This window comes from Ammospiza nelsoni, chromosome 3 (assembly GCF_027579445.1).
Source record: "Ammospiza nelsoni isolate bAmmNel1 chromosome 3, bAmmNel1.pri, whole genome shotgun sequence".
NCBI classification, from domain to species: domain Eukaryota; kingdom Metazoa; phylum Chordata; class Aves; order Passeriformes; family Passerellidae; genus Ammospiza; species Ammospiza nelsoni.
Genome location: NC_080635.1, coordinates 13,895,614 through 13,915,491, shown reverse-complemented (window position 1 = coordinate 13,915,491; position 19,878 = coordinate 13,895,614). Strand labels below are relative to the sequence as shown.

The window sequence follows — 19,878 nt, the reverse complement described above, 5'->3', positions numbered from 1 at the left end:
TTCTGTGTTTGGCACAACCATTTAATAGCAGAATTGAAAACTCAGTATGTTCCATTTTAGTCTTATGTGGAAAATCAGTGCAGGTGATAATCTAATTGTACAACAACATGTTAAAAAAATTTATTTTACATTATATACATTAGGGAACATATTTCAAAGCATTACCCATCACAACAATAACGCAGGCCATAAATCACTTTTAATTTAGTTTGGTTTTAGTGTATATTATCACAATAAAATATAAAGAACATATACAAAAAAAGGAGTCAAATGTGTGCATTTTGCTTAAAACTTGGCATTTACACACTCCATTGGAAAATAGCAATCAAAAATACTTCTGATCAAAACTAAGTTCCCGTGATGCGTAGTAACCATTGTATTGTTTCAATGAGGTAGTAACTAAATTTTGGCCATGTGTTAACATCCTAAAATCAAGAAAAGTGTGAAAATGGTTATAAGGCCAAAAAAAAAAAAAAGTCAAAATGGCAACATCTCTGAGCCATTTCCACAATGTGGAATGTTGCTCCTTTTCATTGTGATATGAAACTATTTAGTAAGACAAACAGTAATAACTACTTTTTATCATTGTATACACTAATAATTCAAACACCTATTGCAGAATTACAGCCAGGTACCACTAGTCTGGGACTGACACCCATCCATAAGGTATTGTTTTCAAGCATAGAGAAGTAATCATAAGGAAAGTTTTAATTAAATATAAAAATACAGGTGTTTAACTGGTTTGTTTCACAAAGGAATCTACCCAAATAAAAAAAAAAAGGAACTTTGAAGCCCAAGTCATATCCACAAAGTCACAGCTTACCTTTGTGACTAAATACATCACATCTCAATACATTGTGCAAACATGAACACCAGTGTGTTGTATTGAAATTAAAACAAGATTGTAATCTGATTACAGCCTTGGTTACCATTTCTAAAAGTTAATATTTATTTGTATTAGTAAATTACATGTAATAATATACAATAGTGTTGCTAAATGTACTATATTTGTTGCTAGAATCCCACTTTATAATAAACACATGAGACGTCCTTATAATAGTACCCCGATTTAATTTCTGCATCCTCAGTGACTTTTACATCTGTACAGGTAAGACACTTGTACTTAACAGGAGGACCTCTATCTACAGAAAGTCAGTGTAGGGCTTCAGCAAGAAGTTTCACTGAAAAATACTGCATATGTACAAAGATTACATAACAGTAAATTAAGCACTTCTGTGGTATCATAATGCTTCTGTGTCCATACCACAAACAATTCTCATCTTCCTCTCATGCCACAATAAATTATAAAGTAACTGAAGTGGGGTTACTGCAGCTTTTGTGCAATTCCAGCCAGTCACGAGTGCTGCTGCAGCAGGAGTGTTCTCCTCACAGTGAGCTGTGCCACGTGCTGCTCTCAGTAGCTGTTCTCATGCCCTGCCAGGATGTACAAATTGCTGTTGGCTGTCGGGTTGTCCGTCGGCCTGCTCTCCAGCACCACCACCCTAACATGGAAATTTAAAAAGCCACAGTGTCAAGTGATCCTTCATTTAAAAACAACCCTGGCTTTAATTAAATATTCTTTCCTAGGATCCATCTGATTGGTTGTTATTTCTCTTTCCCTGGATGCCTTTAGTCCAAAAGCCCCTCAAACCAATGCCAACCTCAAAGCAAGCTCCCAGTCTTATCCAGACAAGGTCTCCAAGGATCTCCCAGAGCCTCTCTGGGCTCCTGCTACAGTGTTGAACCATCCTCACCAAGCATGTTTATTCCCTTTTATGCAGCTGGAAATTCCCTTGCTGCAATGTATCCCTGTTGCCTCTCATCCTTTTAGTGAGGCTCCATCACTCCCCTACTGGGCTTGTGCTTTCCTGGAGCTTTGCAAAGTGAACCCATTCATCAGGCTCCAGTTCTGGGAGCTGTTTTTCTGCTTGATTCTTGCCACAGGAATCACAGATGAACAAAGCTGATTATCCTGTGAGCACCTCTAGTTAATCTCTGAGCCTGTGTAACCTAATGCACAGAAACTTCCTCCAGCTCTGAAAGTTGTAGAGACAAAAATTTGCAGGCAAAGAGAATCCTCAAGGAAAGGACTACTATGTGAAGAGTCTTTACTCTTACTTCTTCTTGGCACCCACTTTTGGCCATCATTGGATACAAGAGACTGGGTTACATGGGCCTGCAACTGCAAAGATCATCAGGAGTGTCCTAGACCAGACCTTTCTCTTCAAAGAAGAGAAATTAGTTTGTTCCACAAACTATTTTTTTTTTTTTCATCAGGCAAGAACCACTAAAACTACTAAACAGACCAGGAGGTTCATGATTGACTTCTCCTCCACAAACATCCTGAAGTGAAGGCAGATTGTGGAAAACTCAAATCCCTCTTGTGGATTCAGACAGGAAAGTTTGCTTGCTGCAAAACTAAAAAACCTGAAAAAAACCTGACCTCTACTCAATGTGCTCCACAAAGGGAACGACACCTCGTGAAATGAAGCAATTCTCTGCCCGTGAGGAGAAGGCAACACACAAGCTTTTATTAGACTGCCTTCAGGGCTTTTGCTTCTCAGAACACCAGCTCCTATGAGCTGCCTAGGACAGGATTCCTGTTACTGGAAAAAGGCTCCACACTCAACACAAAACAGGACAGAGCTCCAAGGAAAAGTGTATATGAAGAAACTGGAATTAATGTTTGCTGCAGAGTAAACTCTTTAAACATTATCTTAGACCTGAAAACTATCAGAGCAAGCCAGAAATAAATGGGAGCATATTTGGGGAAGAGGACATTCTTACAAGGCAATTTTTTGCAATGTCATTCTAAGATGCCACATGGGTTTACTGCAAGCAGTGTAAACAGAGGCAATTCTCAAAAGAAAAGTTAAAGCCTATCTTTGCAGTTCTTGTGAATTCATTACTGGTGAAACTGTCAGATCAGCATGCACTCCCCTGAAGACAAAACAGCTGCTGCTTCTGTGGCTCTTACAGAAGTACAAAGTTCACCATCAGGGCAGAGAAAGTTAAGGAAGTCAGTGACACTCCTAAAACAGCACTTGGGTCACACAGACAGGTCCCAAAAGCAGATGCCACAGAACAGCTACACCAGGAGCTATCAAGAGCTCCTACAAGACCTGAACTGGTTGGGAGAAGAACTGGTAAATTTCCTTTCTGGGGTGAAAGTGAGATATTTAAATTTTTAAGTATTTTTTGCACACTTATCTCCAGAAGCAGATTTTGATGAGCTACTGCTGCAGAACATCTGAAAGCAAAGATTTCACCATGCTAAACAAAAGAATTACAATACAAAAATGAGAACACTCCTGGAAATTGTGACTGCAGCCAAGGAAAAGCTTCTTGCCTGGCTGAGTACTTCTAGCAGTTCACAAACACTTTTAAAGGTTTTTATTTTTTTAAATTTAAGAAAGAGAAAAGTAAAAGTGAAGAACTGGAAGGGAGACGTATACAAAGAAATGTCTAAGATGACTAAAAAAGAATTTGCAAGAAACATGCAAAAATAACTTTTACAAGGTAGGAGAACACATGTTATTTATTTATTTTAGTATGTCCTGTTTACTTCTCATCTTACCTGTCAGAACCCAGAAGCCTGAATATCCTTGTATTATCAGAAATTTCTTGTGTGATCTAGACAATAAAAAGAAATATTTACATGTTAAGAGAACAAGTGTTTTCATTTTGTTTTTAGCATTAGGCGAGAGAAAAGAATTGACTGTGACTGATGTTAACAAATGATTGCCAATTAAAATCCAACAGATTATAACGCAACTGTCACTTTTAACTAAGATATAAAAGTTTTCTGTAATTCCTGTCACATTACATGAATTCCTCTGGTAGCCACTGCAAGCAGAACAGCAAGGCTCGCTTGGTACTTGAGTTACCAGTGTCACTCTAGAGTGTATATCCAAAAATGGGTCAGGCAAATCACAAAAAACACATTTTGTTGAAATGCTGAATTATAGTAAGAATGCATTGAATTCATATTCTGAAAATCTCAGCAGAGAAATAATCTAATCTGTGGTACTTATGCCCACTGCAAAAAGAAAACTTTATCTTCTGACATTTCAGATGAGTGCAACAGACCCGTGTGTTCTGTTGGTGAACTGTCCTTGTGTGATACATCTTTATGATCACATGAATATCAAAGCACCCAGAAAATCACCCTGTTCCTTAATGAAGTCAACCAAAGCCTGGTGCATACTCCAAAGGGTATTTAGTCACTTTGTGATCAGGCAGCACTGTTTACAAAGCTCCTCTTCTACACAGCCAGATCTCACATTCTTGGGGAAAGCAGACACTCTTATCTCCTTCCCAGACCCTAGTAATGTTAGTTGACTTAGTGAATTCACTTCTGGTGCAGAGAACTTGCAAGAGAATTTTAACTCACAGCAATGAAATCCTTCACTTTTCTAAGAAAATTAATTTCTACTTTCTGTGAAGCTACGGCTGTACAATCTTTGCCCAAATTTTGAATTTCTTGTGTCAGAACTCACAGTTCCCTCTTTCATTTTTCACACTTGATCAAACCATGGTGGAAGGTCACAGCTGTGGAAGGAAATAACTTTGCAAGCAGCTCAAGTCATCCCCAATTGGGCCAGCTGTATTAGAATAGGGAGTCTGAACTAATTATGTCCTCAAAGAAAGAAATGCTGCAAGTTAAGTCAGTCAGCTTTTTGTCCCATGCTGTGGGACAACAACTTCCTACTTACTATGTAGTACAAAATTTCCCCCAAAGTAACAAATATGGTCAAGACCTGAGCCTGGCACTGAAGGCTTTCCATATTACAGCAGAAAATAAATGTATTTCTTTTAGCTGCAGCAAGTGGGACAGCTAGTAGAGATAAGGAATTTTAAAAGGCCCAGAAGCTTACCCTAGATGTGTTCTACAGAAATGAAGTTCTAGATGGCTTGCTTTTCTGTCAACAGCCCAGTTCTGCTTTCAGTTCTTTATTTAGGTTCTGGCTTTGGCTTGACAGCAACAAAGCAAGCCAGTGTCCCTGACATAAACAACAAAATGCATCCATTTGGGCTACAGCACACTGGGACATGGCCTCTCCCAGCAGGAGCAGAGCCACTGAGTGCTCTATCAATGGGTAGAGCAATGCACAAATGCCACAATAAACATCTGCACCTTAGAAATAAGAAGCAGTCTGACTCCAGCCTTTGGTTCACACAGAGCAGGCTCACTGTTAGCACAGACTGGATGTGTGTCACACAACTGAGGCTTTGTGCAATTCAGTGTAGTGCTGGAACAACATGAGATATCTAAGCTTGGTGTGGTGTGACTGCAGGTGTACCTTAAAATACAATTAGTCATAATGAGCTCGATTTCTCAGCCAATGAAACACTGATGGAACAACTGGTAATATTTGTAAATATTTATTAATAACCAAATGAATTAAATTCCTACAAAGTACAGCATTTTCACCAACAGGTACACAACATTTGCAGCAAGGAAAAATAAAAACTATTGTGGAAGGTAGTTATAATGGTTAAACTCTGTCTAAAAATCACATCAAATGGGCTAAAAAAGTGACTACAAGGAGATTTTAGGAAAAAAACAAACCAACCATGTTTAGGTCAATTTGGTATTCTTCTACTGAAGATGGAAAAATATTCCTTGTGAAAGCTGGGCAATTCTTTAAAGTATTTGTAAGCCAAGTGAACATGGAAGAGACTAAAAAACATCAGGCAACTCATTTGACACTGCGACAAAAAGTTGAAGTTTAGCAGTGGAACCACTGGCAAAGCCCAGATTTTTGCATCCATATGTGAGAGGCTAAGGAACTGACAGTGGTCTTCAAAGCAATTTAAGGTGAATATTAATATCACCAAGAATTAGATTTGGATATTTTCTGTGGCATCCTGGCCTGGTCCCTTGTTTCTGCTTTGCTTGTCAGATGTGAGGGGGTTCTTGTACAGCTCCATCAATGCCTTATAGCTTATGAAACAAGCTTAGAATGAGAATCCAGCTCCTAGATCTAACCTAGGAAGTTACTGAAATGATTGACCCTTTTTCAGACAACAGCATTGTGCATTACTCCTCCATATGGCTTACATTAGAGCCAGAATTTGAAGCAAAATGTAGTACTCACCTCATTTGATCTAAAGCTCCTTCCTTGCATGCCGTGCTTCCAGAATGCTAACACACTGTCTTGTAGACAGACTGGTAAGAAAGAACACTGGCATCAGTTTTGAGGCATAAACTCTACCCTTGCTTTTAAGGCCAAAAGCACAAGACTATAGTTTTGAAATCTGTACATGTATGTTCCATTGTATGACATCCACCCACTCAGACACCAGAATGTGTCCCAGAAATCACTGACTCTGCCTCAAAAGTAGCTGCATTTATACATTTATTTGTTTAATGAGCAGGGTTTAAAAACATTTCCACCTAAGCAGAAAATATTCTAAATGTCTAGTCCTAAATGTGTCATTTTCTTTGAACAGGAAATCCCTTTAATACTTGTAGACAATATATATGGAATTTTAACACAAAAGTTCCAGGAGTGTCTTTGGAGATACTGCCAGGACAGGAAAGGCCACTGGAAGCTCATTTTGTGATAAGCAGGGTGAGGACCACAGTGCATGCAGAGGTCCAGAGTGACAAGCTTCCAGTACATTGAATCCTTCCTTGCCCCCATTCCCAACCATCAAAAGCCATAGAAGTAATAATTTCAGCGGCCACGTTTTCTCTTCCTCTTCTCTGTGGGAGGTTATCTTTGGACAGCTTGAAACTTTAAAGGTTCTCCTCAGAAATAAACTCCCTGCAACTTCTGATGATTTTAGAACCCATTGCTCCTCCTCTTCTGCTGCTACCCTTCATGTATGCACACATTCCTCCTACCCCTCTTTCAACAGCAGGTGGTGCAATCCAGGTATGTAACTACTGGAGAATTGCCAAAATAATCTATTCTTTCTGTTTCACAAATTTAACTTATTCAAATTCTACACAAGGAAACAAAATTTATACAACCTGTGACATATCATATAATTTAGTCTTTGAGCTGCTTTACAAAAATGGACTGCACACCCATGCAAAATGAGTTAGGCATGTGTGATTCAGAGTTTATGTAGGTTGTGTTAAGGTATTCCCTTGGAGGCTAGAAGTCTTCATCATGCTTCCAAGATATTTAGCTTAATCTAAGACGACTCCAGGATTATTACTCCATTCCGATTGTTCCTAGGAAAGCACATGTTGAACCTTTCAATGAGTCTTCTCATACAAAATGAAATGAGTGAGGTAGTGCTCCAAATGCCAAAGACTAGACAAGTAGCATACCTAATTCTTCATTGTAATATCAAACAAGTTATTCATAGAAGATCTCAAGTTGGAAGGGACTCATAAGGATCACTTAGAACATCATCCAGATGTCGCATGAGCTCTAACAGGCTTGGTCCTGCAACCACCTCTCTGGGGAGCTCAGTCTAGTGATCAGTCACCCTGAGTGAAATGTATTCTCCTAATATCCAACCTGAGTTTTCTCATATGCAACTTCATATAATTTCCATGTCCTTACTGCTGGTCATGACCTTTGGCTCCCAGAGCACACTGCTGACTCATCTTCAGCTTGCTATCAATCCCAACCCCCAGATCTCTTTCTGCAGAGCTGCTCTCCAGCCTGTCATCCCCCAGTTTGTAGGCATAACTGGGACTACCTATCCCAGATGCAGAATCCACCACTTGCTCTTGTTAAATTTCATCCAGATGGTGATTGCCCAACTCTCTGACCTACAGGGATATTCAAGACTAATAATGAAACCCAGCTTACCTATTGATTCAATCTGAAAGTCAAACGTGAGCTCTGACGACAGTTTGCGGCTGGATTTTAACCTGCCTTGCAGATTCACTATTTTTATGCAGCCTAGACAATAAACAAGGATATGTTAACCAAGCATTATCATCAATACAGAACATAATTTGAAGACAGACAGTATGCATGTATATGTGGGCATATTTAGTTGATATTAAACTTACAATCTAAACACACCAAAATGGTGTCTCTCTCCAGCTGTGTTACATGGACAACACTCGTATCCGTAGTGTCTGTAAAAAAATGACAGCCTTAGTTAATAACAGACATTAGCATGAAATTTGAAATTCAAGTTCTAGAGATTGAGACATTTTGATGGATTAGTGTGTTTTATCTACTTAAAATCATCATCTTACCAGTGACATTACTCTTCTCTTAGAGATGCATGTCCACTTATCCAACATCTTGGCTGTGACAGGAAAACTGAAGCTACAATACTGAAGTACAAACTTTATTCAGGCTTTTCTGAGCCATGCCACAAAAGAAAACTGACATTTACATTGTTCTCCATTTATTCTCTCTTGGTGCAATTGAATATTGCTGTGCAAAAAGCCAGATATATGTGACTGTCCACACTATGCTGTTTCACTGCACTTTTCTTCTGTCTTTATTTCTAAATCCTGATAGGGACTTATATACTATTACATAATTCTTACTGTTATTTGCAGATATTCCATCCCCAGATATTCCAAAACCAGGGGCTTATTTCCTTCTCCAAAACCTCAAAAGAAGGGCTATTTTTTCCTCTTCTGGGTTACAGCTGCAGCAGTCTCCATCACAGCAAATGGGAATTTGACCCACAGGTGATTAGTGGACATGCCAGCTCAAAAGAGAAGTGTAATTTTGGTCCATTTGTTTGTTAACATTAAAGTTACATACAAAGCAACTCTTACTAATTCAACATTACTGCCAGATTCTGTAGGCATCTTTCATATAGCAAAGAGAAACTCAATAAGTCCATTAGACATGAGAAATTAGAGCACATCACCTAGAACACAAAAGCAGCTTCCAGTTAAAATTATAAAAAAAAAAAAAAAATCTGTTTGCATCATTGCTCTCCTGCCAGCAGGGGACAGGAATAAGCTGATGCAACAAAAGGGTTTAAATTTGATCTACAAAAATAGGAGGAAACAACAACACAGACACAATATAAGAACACACAAGTAATTTAATGAAATTGTAACCAAGTGTGGAAGGCATAATGCAAAAAAAGAACAGAGAACGGATTAGTACTCTTGTATTCATGCACCAATACAGACAATGGTAAGAGAGAAATGAGAACAGAACATTTCTCTTCAGGGTGCTTCCTTTATGGACTGTGCTATAAATTCACAGAGTTACAGGTAGGAAGGGATGAGAATAAAATGCTTTGTCTGAAGTAGTAAAGTGTGTTAATTGGCCATTCACTGCTCACTTTGTTATTCTAACTATGCTTTAAACTGTGTCAAAATCTGATGCATTTTTCAGCAGCAGCAAGATCAGTGGGTCTCTTCCTGGAGGGAACTGTTCTTCCTAGTGAATTCCACAGTACACACTCACCTGGACTCATGCACATGTGTATGCCAGCACAGAGCTATGTATAAATTCACCATGAACCAACAAGGGATCTGTGACAGGCAAAACCAAAGCTATTTACTGTGCTGAACCTGCCAGCTATGACTAGCAATGGTTCCTTACTGCATCTAGGTTCAGGGGGCAACCCTGTAACTCTAAAAAAGTAATTTTTAGCACACTTCCATGAGAGAACTTCTGCTGTTGCTTCAGATGGTGGCCATCTCACTGACAGTGCCCGCACTGGTGATGGGCAGGCATTTGGTTTCCTGCTACCAGTGGTCCTAATCCCTTTTGCTTTCCATAAACACCAGAAGAATGCTCTATCTCAGCAGGAGATGACAACACCATTTTTAACCATAGTGACACAGTAGGAGAGCCAAAATACATCTTCCAGAGATGTCAAAAGGAATTGCTCAGAATGCAATTTTACTAAAATCTATTAAATTAACAGAAGTCATGGAGCCAGGGTAGAGCACAAAGCAGCACAGGGAATAATAAAGTGCTGCCAAATTTATGGAAATGCAAGAAACCATAACTCCATCCTCTTAGAACAAAAATCTCAAGGAATCCAATCAGTTCAACAAAGAAACATGAAAAAAAGAAGTGCATGTGCAAACAGGTTCAACCAGATACTCCTTTAAGCAGAGAACTTGCAATTATCACTCAGCCTTAATGATTTAACAATTTGCTTCCTTAGAGAAGCCAGCCTTTTAGTGCTTCAGCTATAACAGAAGAGCAAAGAACATTTTGGAATGCAATGACAGCAGCACACAAACCTGTTTCTGTAAACCACGAAGAGGTAGAATTTGGGTTGACAGTCTCAAACTTCACCACCTGGTTGAAGTCTCTTCCTCTACTGACACCAACACAAACTAAAGGGAATTCCTGCTCGGGGACTACCAGCATTTCAAACAATCTCAGTGGACAAGGTACAGGAAAATCTATGTGCTAGATGAATAAGCAAAAATAGATATTAGAAGGGAAACAGATGTAGTCTGAGTTGCTATTAGGTATTCAAATTGCATGGTAAATTTTGTTACATACTTTGTAATGTTAGGTTTACTTCTTCAGATAACAGGAATTGGTAAACACAAAAGGCCTGAGTTAAGAAGCTTGGAGCATCTCATGCCAATTCAGTCACAATAAAATAGCATGTCTTTTATCATGTGTGTCCTTTGCAGCTGCCCACAGACAAGAGTGCTCACCACTGCTCTCCCTCGCTACTGAGCCTCTAAGCCTCCTCTTCCAGGCTGATAAAGTTATAGCAGCTGCCTTTTTATAAACATGAGCCCACCCTGGCTCTGTCTCTTCAGGTGGTGTCAGATGGGGAGATAACAAGCATTTCTGGGCACCTCAGTGTCAAAAAACATAGAATAAATGGTCACCTTCTCTCTACTACAGGAGCAAGACCACTGTTAACCCATGTCTCAGCCTGCCAGCCTCGGTTTTCTATTGTGCAACTGAAGGGTAATCTTCATAGAGAAAAGGGCTTGGTTCTCTAACTAAAGTATACCCCAAAACCATGAACATTTATTTTCAGTCAGTTAATATGTGACACATTTAAATAGTTATTTTCAATATAATATAATAGAAACCAAGAGAAAAGTCTAATAAATCAAGAAATGGCTAATACTTATTCTTAACAAGCCACTACAAGATAACTAGAAGACAACGTGAGAGTAATTGTAACTTTACCTTGATTAACATAAATTTTTGCATTGGTTCAACCCATTCTAACAAAACAATGCTAGACTGTAGTGCTCCACAAAGGTACTTGTGGCCTGTGTAGGGATTTCTCACTGCCAAGAAAGGATAGAGAATATTAGTGTACTAAGCACATGCAAATTATAAACAATTTCCTACTATGTAACAGTCCCTTTACTTTTGGAAAATACTCACCACCCCCACTCTAATTTTTTATATATTTAAAAAACAGCTGATTGCATACACATTTGGAGTGCTTTGGGTCTCCTGTGATGGTTTGCCTAGGCTATCTCAAAATCACCACAAGCAAGCTGTTAAAGAATGGCTTTTTCTACAACACACAGTTACCCAGCAGGCAGTGAACAGCTCAGCTGCCTTTCAAGACTGTCACAGCCAGTGTGAAATCCAGGAGCTCTGTAATTCTAATTAACAATTCTAGACCATCAGGAAATCCAGTTGAAACTGAGAAACAATAGAAAAGCAGGAAGTGTTGCTCTTCCATTGTCAGAACTCAATTAAAAACTGGCAGAGAACAATACAGTTGCAAAATTGGGCCCTGTGAAGTTTCACAACTTCAATTCTACAATACTGACAGAATTTCACTCCTTAAGTGCTGCCAACATTTCCTTTAAGACAAACAAGTGTTATTTTGCACTTTGTACAAATACATCTAAAGACCAGATTTTACTGTGCAATAAAGTGACTGTGGGACATCAGGCAATAAACAACACAGCTTAGATAACAAGCTTCTACAATCCAGAACTATCACAGAAGTGAAATATGCTCACACTACCTCATCGCCACAGAAACTCATCAGCAATCCCTTGGCACCTTAAACATCAGTGCTTTATTTCATTAATCCAATTTCTCACTCAACATCAGACTGACTGCAAAGTGCAGTAAATAACGCTTGGTGTGATCCTGAGTAAGGCTGAACTCAGCAGCAGAAACCAAAAAACAATCACCAACACCTGTAAGGTGCAGAAAGAAGACCAGAAGTTCTTGTCTTTTTCTGCCTCCTGTGGCACTCCTGCTGCCCCAAGGCCAAAAGCAGATTTATGTGCCAGCAGGAATGGAGGCTCAAGTCACAAAAAGCAGAATCTTAGAGCCACCCTTGCTGTGTTCACAAATTACCACTCACACCTATCATGCACAAAGGGCTCCAGGCTTAGGAGGTTGAGTGATTTCTGGATATGAAGACTCCCCTTGTAATGTCAAGTACCACAGCACCCCTGTTAAATTCTGTGCCTGGCAGGACAGCAATCACAGAATCACAGAGGAGCACACCACAAGGCTTCTTAATTTATGAACCTAGAAACATAGGCACTTCTAAAATTAACTTTTCTGTCAGAAAGTCAGAGTATTTACATACTCTGACCCCTATCACTTCACCTCTGTCATCCCATGAGTGTTCCCTGCAGCATTCATTAACAGTCTCAGTGGTTTGGGGTTTTTTTAACCTATCTGCCTCCCTTTTAGAACATGTCTTAACACACTGCAGCTTTGAGACTCTGGTAGCTGGCACATTAAACACATTATAAAGGCTTCAGAGACAACACTGTCCTCAAAGAATTAAAAATACTTCTTTGCTTTTTACCACCCAAATCGATAACTGAATCTTCTGCTAAGAATGAAAGTGGCTTAATCATGACAGCAACTTCCCTAAGTTTCTCCATCCAGGGAGATTAGGTTCTTCTTGAGAACTGGTTTGAATTTTGACATCACCCTGGTTCTCTGCATTTCTTGTAAATTCTCTCCAAATATAAAGAGCTAAACAGGAAAGTTTCTACTGCTTAAACCCAAGGACTAAGCTGAATGAGCTCACCATCTGCAAACCCACAGCTTCACAATAATGACAAAAGTCTCTTCTCCCTTTACTATCTACACTTGACTCAATAATCTTAATATTGCCACCATTTGTGCTGCCCCTTCACATTTATTCTCCAGACCTCCACTTACCAACACAACACTTTTGACACCATTTAGTGTCAGGAATTTTCGTAGATACCGCAAACTTCCTACAAAAGATAAACACAAAATTACCAATCGACTAAAACAACTGAGTGAATTTTCTTTTTAGACATACTGATAGAAAAAGATCTGCCACACAAAAAACCTAAAAAAATACAAGTTTGTATACTTGTTATGAAAGCATGGAAACAATAATGTGAAAATTTATCAGATAAGCCAAAATGTTATTTGCTGGCAGCAGGACTCAGAGTTTCTACATGCATCAGAAGACAACAGGCACTACTGAGACTAGCCACAATACTCTTAACAATAAAAATAAGTAATCTGATGCTGTAGAAAAGATGGGAATAAATAGACTGATAGACAGATGCTGCAGTCAAGGCTATGAATTGAGAAAACAGTTGTGTAACATTTCAAATGGAACAATCCAGAAGTGACTGATAATGCAAAAGGACTGAACAGCATGAAAACTGAGTACTGGCCACAAATTTTCGTTGGAACAAGTCATGGGAGGTTTGAAAGGAACTGCTCAAGGACACTATAGGAAAGAAGCTGGAAAGGAGAATTATCCCAGACATATTTTCTGCTACTGAATGTCTGCTTACCAAGTATTATAAATTGAGGTTAGAACATTTTGCAAATGAATATACAAACCTCAGAAATTACTTCAAATCCAATTTTGCTTTGTCTTTTCTCTACCAAAACCTCTGCTTTTTCCATTTTACATGTAGCACTCATCATCACAGTATCCAGAAATGTTTAAGAACACTTTATGGTCTGGCAGGAAAAATTATGCTCTCCTACATACTTCAAATGTCTGTCTTCTGCCTGGCTAAATGTGACTACCCTGACACCCTACAACCAGAGGTAAAACAGGAAAACAGATTATTTAAATTAATCGTTCCTGCCTTTGAATGACTGGCTTGGCATGCACATTCGGGTTGTGCTGCATTTTTCCTGGGAAGTTACATGACTGGACAAGAAATTTTCTGAGTCCTCTGCAACTTAGGTAAGGTACCATTCCAGGAAGAATCTAGTATGGTTTTCCTAGCATGATCCTTAAGGTAATTATGGTTATTAGTCCACTGCTGATTCAGTCCTCAAGCCAAAGTCACCCACCAAAGTCAAATTTGGAAGAGAGAAGCAGAACAATAGTGCACGTACACAGAAGGCAATAATTCAAAGCACAAATTATCTCTTAGTTATTTAGAATTTACCCTCTAGGAAGAAAATAATTTTCAGACAAGTATTACGCCATTATGTTTGCAGGTAATTGAACAAGAAGAAGCCTTTCCTGAACCCAAGCATTACATGTTAATAGGCCTTTAATAGAACCAAAGATAGCAGAGAATCAAATTTTCTATAATACAATTTCCTAACAGAAATCCTATTCTATTAGAAGAACCAGTGTGTCCCTAGGCACTTTAAAAATCAAAGGGTTTTTTGCAAACTAGATTGGTGTTACTACCTTCTTCTGCTGGGATTTGAATGGGCTACTGCTAAGGCTTGTTTGGCAGTGTCCTGGTTCTGGCCAGGACAGGGTTGCTTTCTGCAGCAACCAGGAGGGGCATGGCTTTTGTTCAGCATCAAGTACAAGCAGCATCTACCACACTAGACTATACCTGAAAAGAGCTATGCCCAGAAACAAGAAGCCTTCATAACCAGAAGGTAAGGTGTACCAAAATCCATTTCTCTAACAAGAGTAATTCACATCCTGATGCGTGTAAATGTAGGGCTCAACCCCTCTGATCAATGCACATGAGTCATTCACTGCAATCTGAAGAGAGCCCCCCACTATCTGGTGTTCCCAGAGCTTCACAAGCATCTCCTGAACTCCCAGAGTTAAGATATTCTGATATATCCGATGATGTGCATTTACCTGGGAAGTATTCGGTCAGGGAGTTTATGTGCTGGAATAGCAACAGGTAACTTTTGCATTTGCCTTGCATAATCAAAGAGTCCTGGTAGATTATGGGAATAAAGCTGAGAAGCTTTACCTGGCAATTAGAAAACAAACCACACTTCAAATACGAAACCAAGTGTTTACCAGTGCTACCACTGAAAGACAGCACAGTAACTTACCAGATATTGATAACAAACAATTGTTCATGACATATAACCAGGTACATCTTCGAGGAAATAGCTGATAAATGGAAGGAAGAACAAAGAAGTAGCATTGAATTTGATATACACAAGACAACTATCAATTAGAATCTGCTTAGATGACAGGATAAAGCTAATATTGACTTGCTTTTTGCAGCAGAAGTAAGTTTAAGCCAAGTAATGTTTACCTGGATTCCAGAGTTAATTCAGAGTAAATCTTAGCATACACACTATATTTAATACATCAATTAATATTTAGACAATTAGCACATTTTATACTCATGTCTTCAGGTATATTATATTCTACAAGATGTCATTATAAAGATCAATCTTTTTCCAAAAAATTCAAAAACCACTGAATTTTCTCCTTCAAAGAAGAAAAGCTCAACAACAAACTTCAGTAAACCAAGTGTGGCCAACAAACCCTGTTCTAAACAAACCACACTGTCCTAAAGCCTGTGACAGTCCAAATCTCTTGAAACAATTAAAACTGGCACTTTGAAGGGATTTCTTCACCTTCACCTGCATGATTACATATTTCCCTTAAATAATGAATGAGTGCAACAAATTTTCAAGGTGGAGCTGTTTTTTGTCAAATCCTGCAATTCCTAAAGAGAAGGGGTTGAAAGCAACAAGACATCCCTTAAAAAAACCCAGAAAACCCACAAATACTTTTTCCCCCCCTCTCTCACCTAACTTCTCGAACTTATTGACAGAAGGTGGCATGGAGGTGGGAAAGTACCAACACAAACAAGGGATTAGACATACTCATGTTCAAGAGGTCCAAAAGGGGACAAAAAATAGGCAGGGATCCTCTAACATCCCCGATTCAATGACTCTAGTGGAGACCAAGCTCATTGACACTTCCCACTGCCACTTCAGGAAAGAGACTACTGGGCTAGATTGACCACTCAGGAGGACAACTGTTTTGTTCTTAAAAAAAACCCAACAAAACAACCACAAAAGAAAACAAAACACAACTCTTCCAAAAAAAGAATAAAATATTAACCTTGAAGCTATTCTAACTCCTGGAAATGTATATTATGTCTCCTTTGTCCACTGGTGAAGTGAAATACAGAGAAAAATAATCAAGGACAGTACTTTTGCTTTTATGCTGAGTTGTATCAGAGTGAGAGTAAACAATGACATAAAACACAAAACTTGGAACTGCTATTAAAGCCCTACTGACTGTTATCATAAATAATGATGCAATAAATGGTTAGCACAGACAGTGCACTTCTATTCCTCAAGTCTTCTCACAACCTAAACACACTGTAAGAAACACCTATGGTACCAATCTACCACACTGCGTGTATCAAAATTTAACATGCAAGGTTGATTGACCTTCTGTAGGTACATGAGCATATTGTTACTCAGTAGGTTTGGATCTGAGGATTAAAGAATAGCAATTTTTCAAATTAGCTGGTTAATTTACCTGTCAATCATTCCTTGCTCCACACATGACTGGCTGTGTTAGCAAGCATTTCTTGTCTCTAAGTGCTTATTAAAACATTTCCCTGAAAGCTCACTAGGCAACTACATGATTTTCATTACAGCTCTCCTTCCTTGCCAGTAAACCAAACCAAAACCAAACCCCAAACAGTAAAGGAAAAATCCAAACCTTTCCTTGGTCTACCTGGACTATAAAAATTATTATTACATTAGTGATAGTTCTCAGGGTAATTGTTCCAACTGCAGTGCAGCAGCAGAGTGGTACCTGAGCTAAGTTTAAATCAGGTAACTTGAGTGCCAGTATGATTATGGGTTACACTGAGCTCAGTTCAACCAGGCCTCCCTCTCAACAAAACAGACACCTCTAAAATGTCTGGGCCCATGCAGGATGAACAAACACCAGTGCCTCCATCTTAGAGTGTGAAGGCTGTCCTTGCAAATTCCTCCATCCTGATGGCAGGTGCGCAGCTCCCTATGGCAGGGAGAAGGCAAGAAAGAAACATGTCTTTTAGAGAGTAACAAAAGAGATGGAGAATACAGAAAGGCCTGCACTTGCATCTTCCCCTCACCAGCATCCCTTCAAAAAAATACTTATTGTAAGACTTTGCAAGGACAGAGCTTGAGGTGGAATTCAGTAAGCTGAGTTTCATCAGCAAAGCTGCTTTGAAGACCACAAGAACAGACTCCTGTGAATAAAGGATCTCCTTGCTTCCCTGCAGCTGAATCACAATGTTTGTTGTAAAAATTCTGCATTGTAATGAAGTTTTAAGGAAAGTACAAACTTTCATCCAAAATGCACCAGGGAAATTCCATACTATTTACCTAATCATCTAACTGCAGAACAACACACTATGTTGAAGTTCAAAACACAGATCGATGAAGATCTCCTATATAAACACGGTTCAGCCTACAAACACAAACATGACTAAAAAGTATCCTCAACAGCAAATATTTAAGGTAACTCTCAGTGTAGCCAGTGCCCAGGCAAATACAGTAAGAACCATTTTTACAAGGATTATAAAACATTAATCTGAGGGGTTAAAAATGTGACGTATTTTTTTTAAACCAGAAATATACCTGCTCCATTGACGTTTCATGAAGCTCATTGAGGTTCAGTGTGTAAATACCTTCTTCTGCTCCAAATATCAAGTACTGATCTGCAAGCACAAACAAAAAGAGGTAGAAACCTTGATTCAGGAAGGTATGTACACCTTCACCAAAAAGCAATGTCTACACACAGAGAAACAAATCAAACTATAATAGTTATGGTGTTTGAAAGCATGGAAAATTAATCCTTATAAGGAAGCTTTAAATTATGAATGGGCTGTTTTAAGTCATTAGGAAAGCTCAGGGGGTTTTTTGAGTAATAATTGAAATTAAAAAAAAAAAGCAATTCAAGCACAAGCAGGAGATCATGTGAATAATTTCAGCATATCTTACTTAGACATTTCCATATATTATAGAAATATCCATTGCCCTCTTTGAGAGTACTTCTACAGCAGTAGTGACTTGAACTTTTTCTCAGTAGCCTGTGGGTGTCTCACCTCTTGAACATAATCAAATCCCAGTACTGTACACAGGCACGCAAACAAGGCAGACATCTTCTATGAGATGATCTCAACTCCTAAGGATTTACCCTTCCCTAATTCCAGTTTCTAAAAAAACCCCAATATTTTCTTGCTGACCAGCTCACTAGTATGTCTACATAGCTTATAATCAAAGGGTGTAATAGCAGGCAAAGTGAGTATAATAGTACCAACTACCCCTTTATATCAGGCTAGATATTAAAGCACTAAAATTCATGCAAAAAACAGCTGCAGAATCCTGCATGGCCAGAAAGATCTCAGCTAAGAAATAAATCTCAGCTAAGACCTCCAAAAGTCAGATTTTTTACAGAAAAATTAGGATTGTCTCCTTTTGGACTAAAATGTTGTGAAGAGTCTTTAACTTCAATATGCAATTTATTCTTTTTAATCAAACCAAAAACTTCATCTAATATATCTTAAAAACAACACACCTTTAGATACCAGTGGCATAATTAAAGAATGACTCCTGCTTATATGAATATATGTCTGTTTTAAAAGGAATAGTCCTGCTCTTCTAAGCACTCTTGAAATTCAAGGAGAGGACAAAATGGGTAAAATACTCATCATATAGTACCTCTTGTATCTGGATTTATCCAAGATGTTGCACAATGAATTTTTAATGGACAGCCATTGAAAACCTTTGAAAAGCAAGCACCCATCTGTAGAAGTAAAAATATTAAAAACATACACATGAAAAATTAAAAGGTGACCTTCCCAAAAGGATTATTTTTACTTCAAGTAGTAACAAAAAGTTAAGAGTCATACCACTGGCTTAGCATTGCTAAGTCATATAAAGTTTTTAAGTAAAAAAGCAAATACTACAAACATTAAAAAAATGTGCTTTTTCAATCCACCCCCAACATGCATTTGTGTGACTCAGCAATACTCACATGTACTTTAGGTGTGGGAGGAAGGCCATTACTAATTGGTTTCTAGAAAATGAAATTTAAAAGTATGTTTACACTCACACTATGCTTGAATATGTATATTCCCTCCCCACACACAGCATAACCACAAACACTCAGCATAATTTTCTTTTCATTAAAATCTCCACTGTGATTCCCTAATACATCCTCACTGAATGTCTGCACAGTCTTGTGCAACATTTTCACACTACAGTGGTGCCTGTAAGAATGCCATTTCCAGTACCAGAGAATTTAAGCAATACTGTAACAATTGCTCAACCCTTCAGTATTACAGCATTAAATGTTACCACTCAGTGCTACATGCACTTTCCTGTGTCAGTATCAATTTCTCCTAGCACAAACAAGCTTCTGATCAAACCTCTTTCACAGGTAAACTTCAAACACAATTTCAAATGACAAGTTCAAAGCTGTCCAGGTAATCCCACTTTTTGAAGTATTGCCAGTAATACTGGCACTTTCTTAAAACAAAACAAAGACTCATTACCATGTTTCTAGTCTATTTCCTCTCCACTTCTCACAAAAAAATTACATTTCCAGCCTCACACTTGGAAGGAGCCCTCAAAGAGGGCAGTCTCATGTTATGTTTAATCTAGTCTAACTACAGCATTTTCCATTCCCTCATTTCCCCGTATGCTTAAGCAGTCCAAGCATTTTTGTACAATTGCTTAGTACAGCCCAAGACATGGCTCTCATTATCTCTCTCAGGTGTGTGAAAGACCAAGAAAATTGCATATATTTGTGATTGTTTGTTTCTAAGGAAAA

General features: G+C 38.5%; 1 protein-coding gene across 3 annotated transcripts in view; it reads right to left on the bottom strand.

The window, feature by feature from the left end:
* The window catches only part of MAP4K3 (mitogen-activated protein kinase kinase kinase kinase 3), a 65,435-nt gene continuing 45,557 nt past the window's right edge, over positions 1-19,878 (bottom strand). For 2 of the 3 annotated variants that reach the window (XM_059467801.1, XM_059467803.1), the window contains 13 exons: positions 19,081-19,122; positions 18,765-18,849; positions 17,682-17,761; positions 15,132-15,192; positions 14,929-15,046; positions 13,038-13,096; positions 11,070-11,173; positions 10,151-10,322; positions 7,985-8,053; positions 7,779-7,871; positions 6,102-6,172; positions 3,578-3,633; positions 1-1,502 (listed from right to left, as the gene is read on the bottom strand). In XM_059467801.1, the coding sequence (XP_059323784.1) occupies positions 1,415-1,502; positions 3,578-3,633; positions 6,102-6,172; positions 7,779-7,871; positions 7,985-8,053; positions 10,151-10,322; positions 11,070-11,173; positions 13,038-13,096; positions 14,929-15,046; positions 15,132-15,192; positions 17,682-17,761; positions 18,765-18,849; positions 19,081-19,122 (1,098 nt within the window). In that variant the 3' untranslated portion in view covers positions 1-1,414. The remainder of the gene's footprint in view (positions 1,503-3,577; positions 3,634-6,101; positions 6,173-7,778; positions 7,872-7,984; positions 8,054-10,150; positions 10,323-11,069; positions 11,174-13,037; positions 13,097-14,928; positions 15,047-15,131; positions 15,193-17,681; positions 17,762-18,764; positions 18,850-19,080; positions 19,123-19,878) is intronic. The other variant, XM_059467802.1, reaches the window with a different exon arrangement.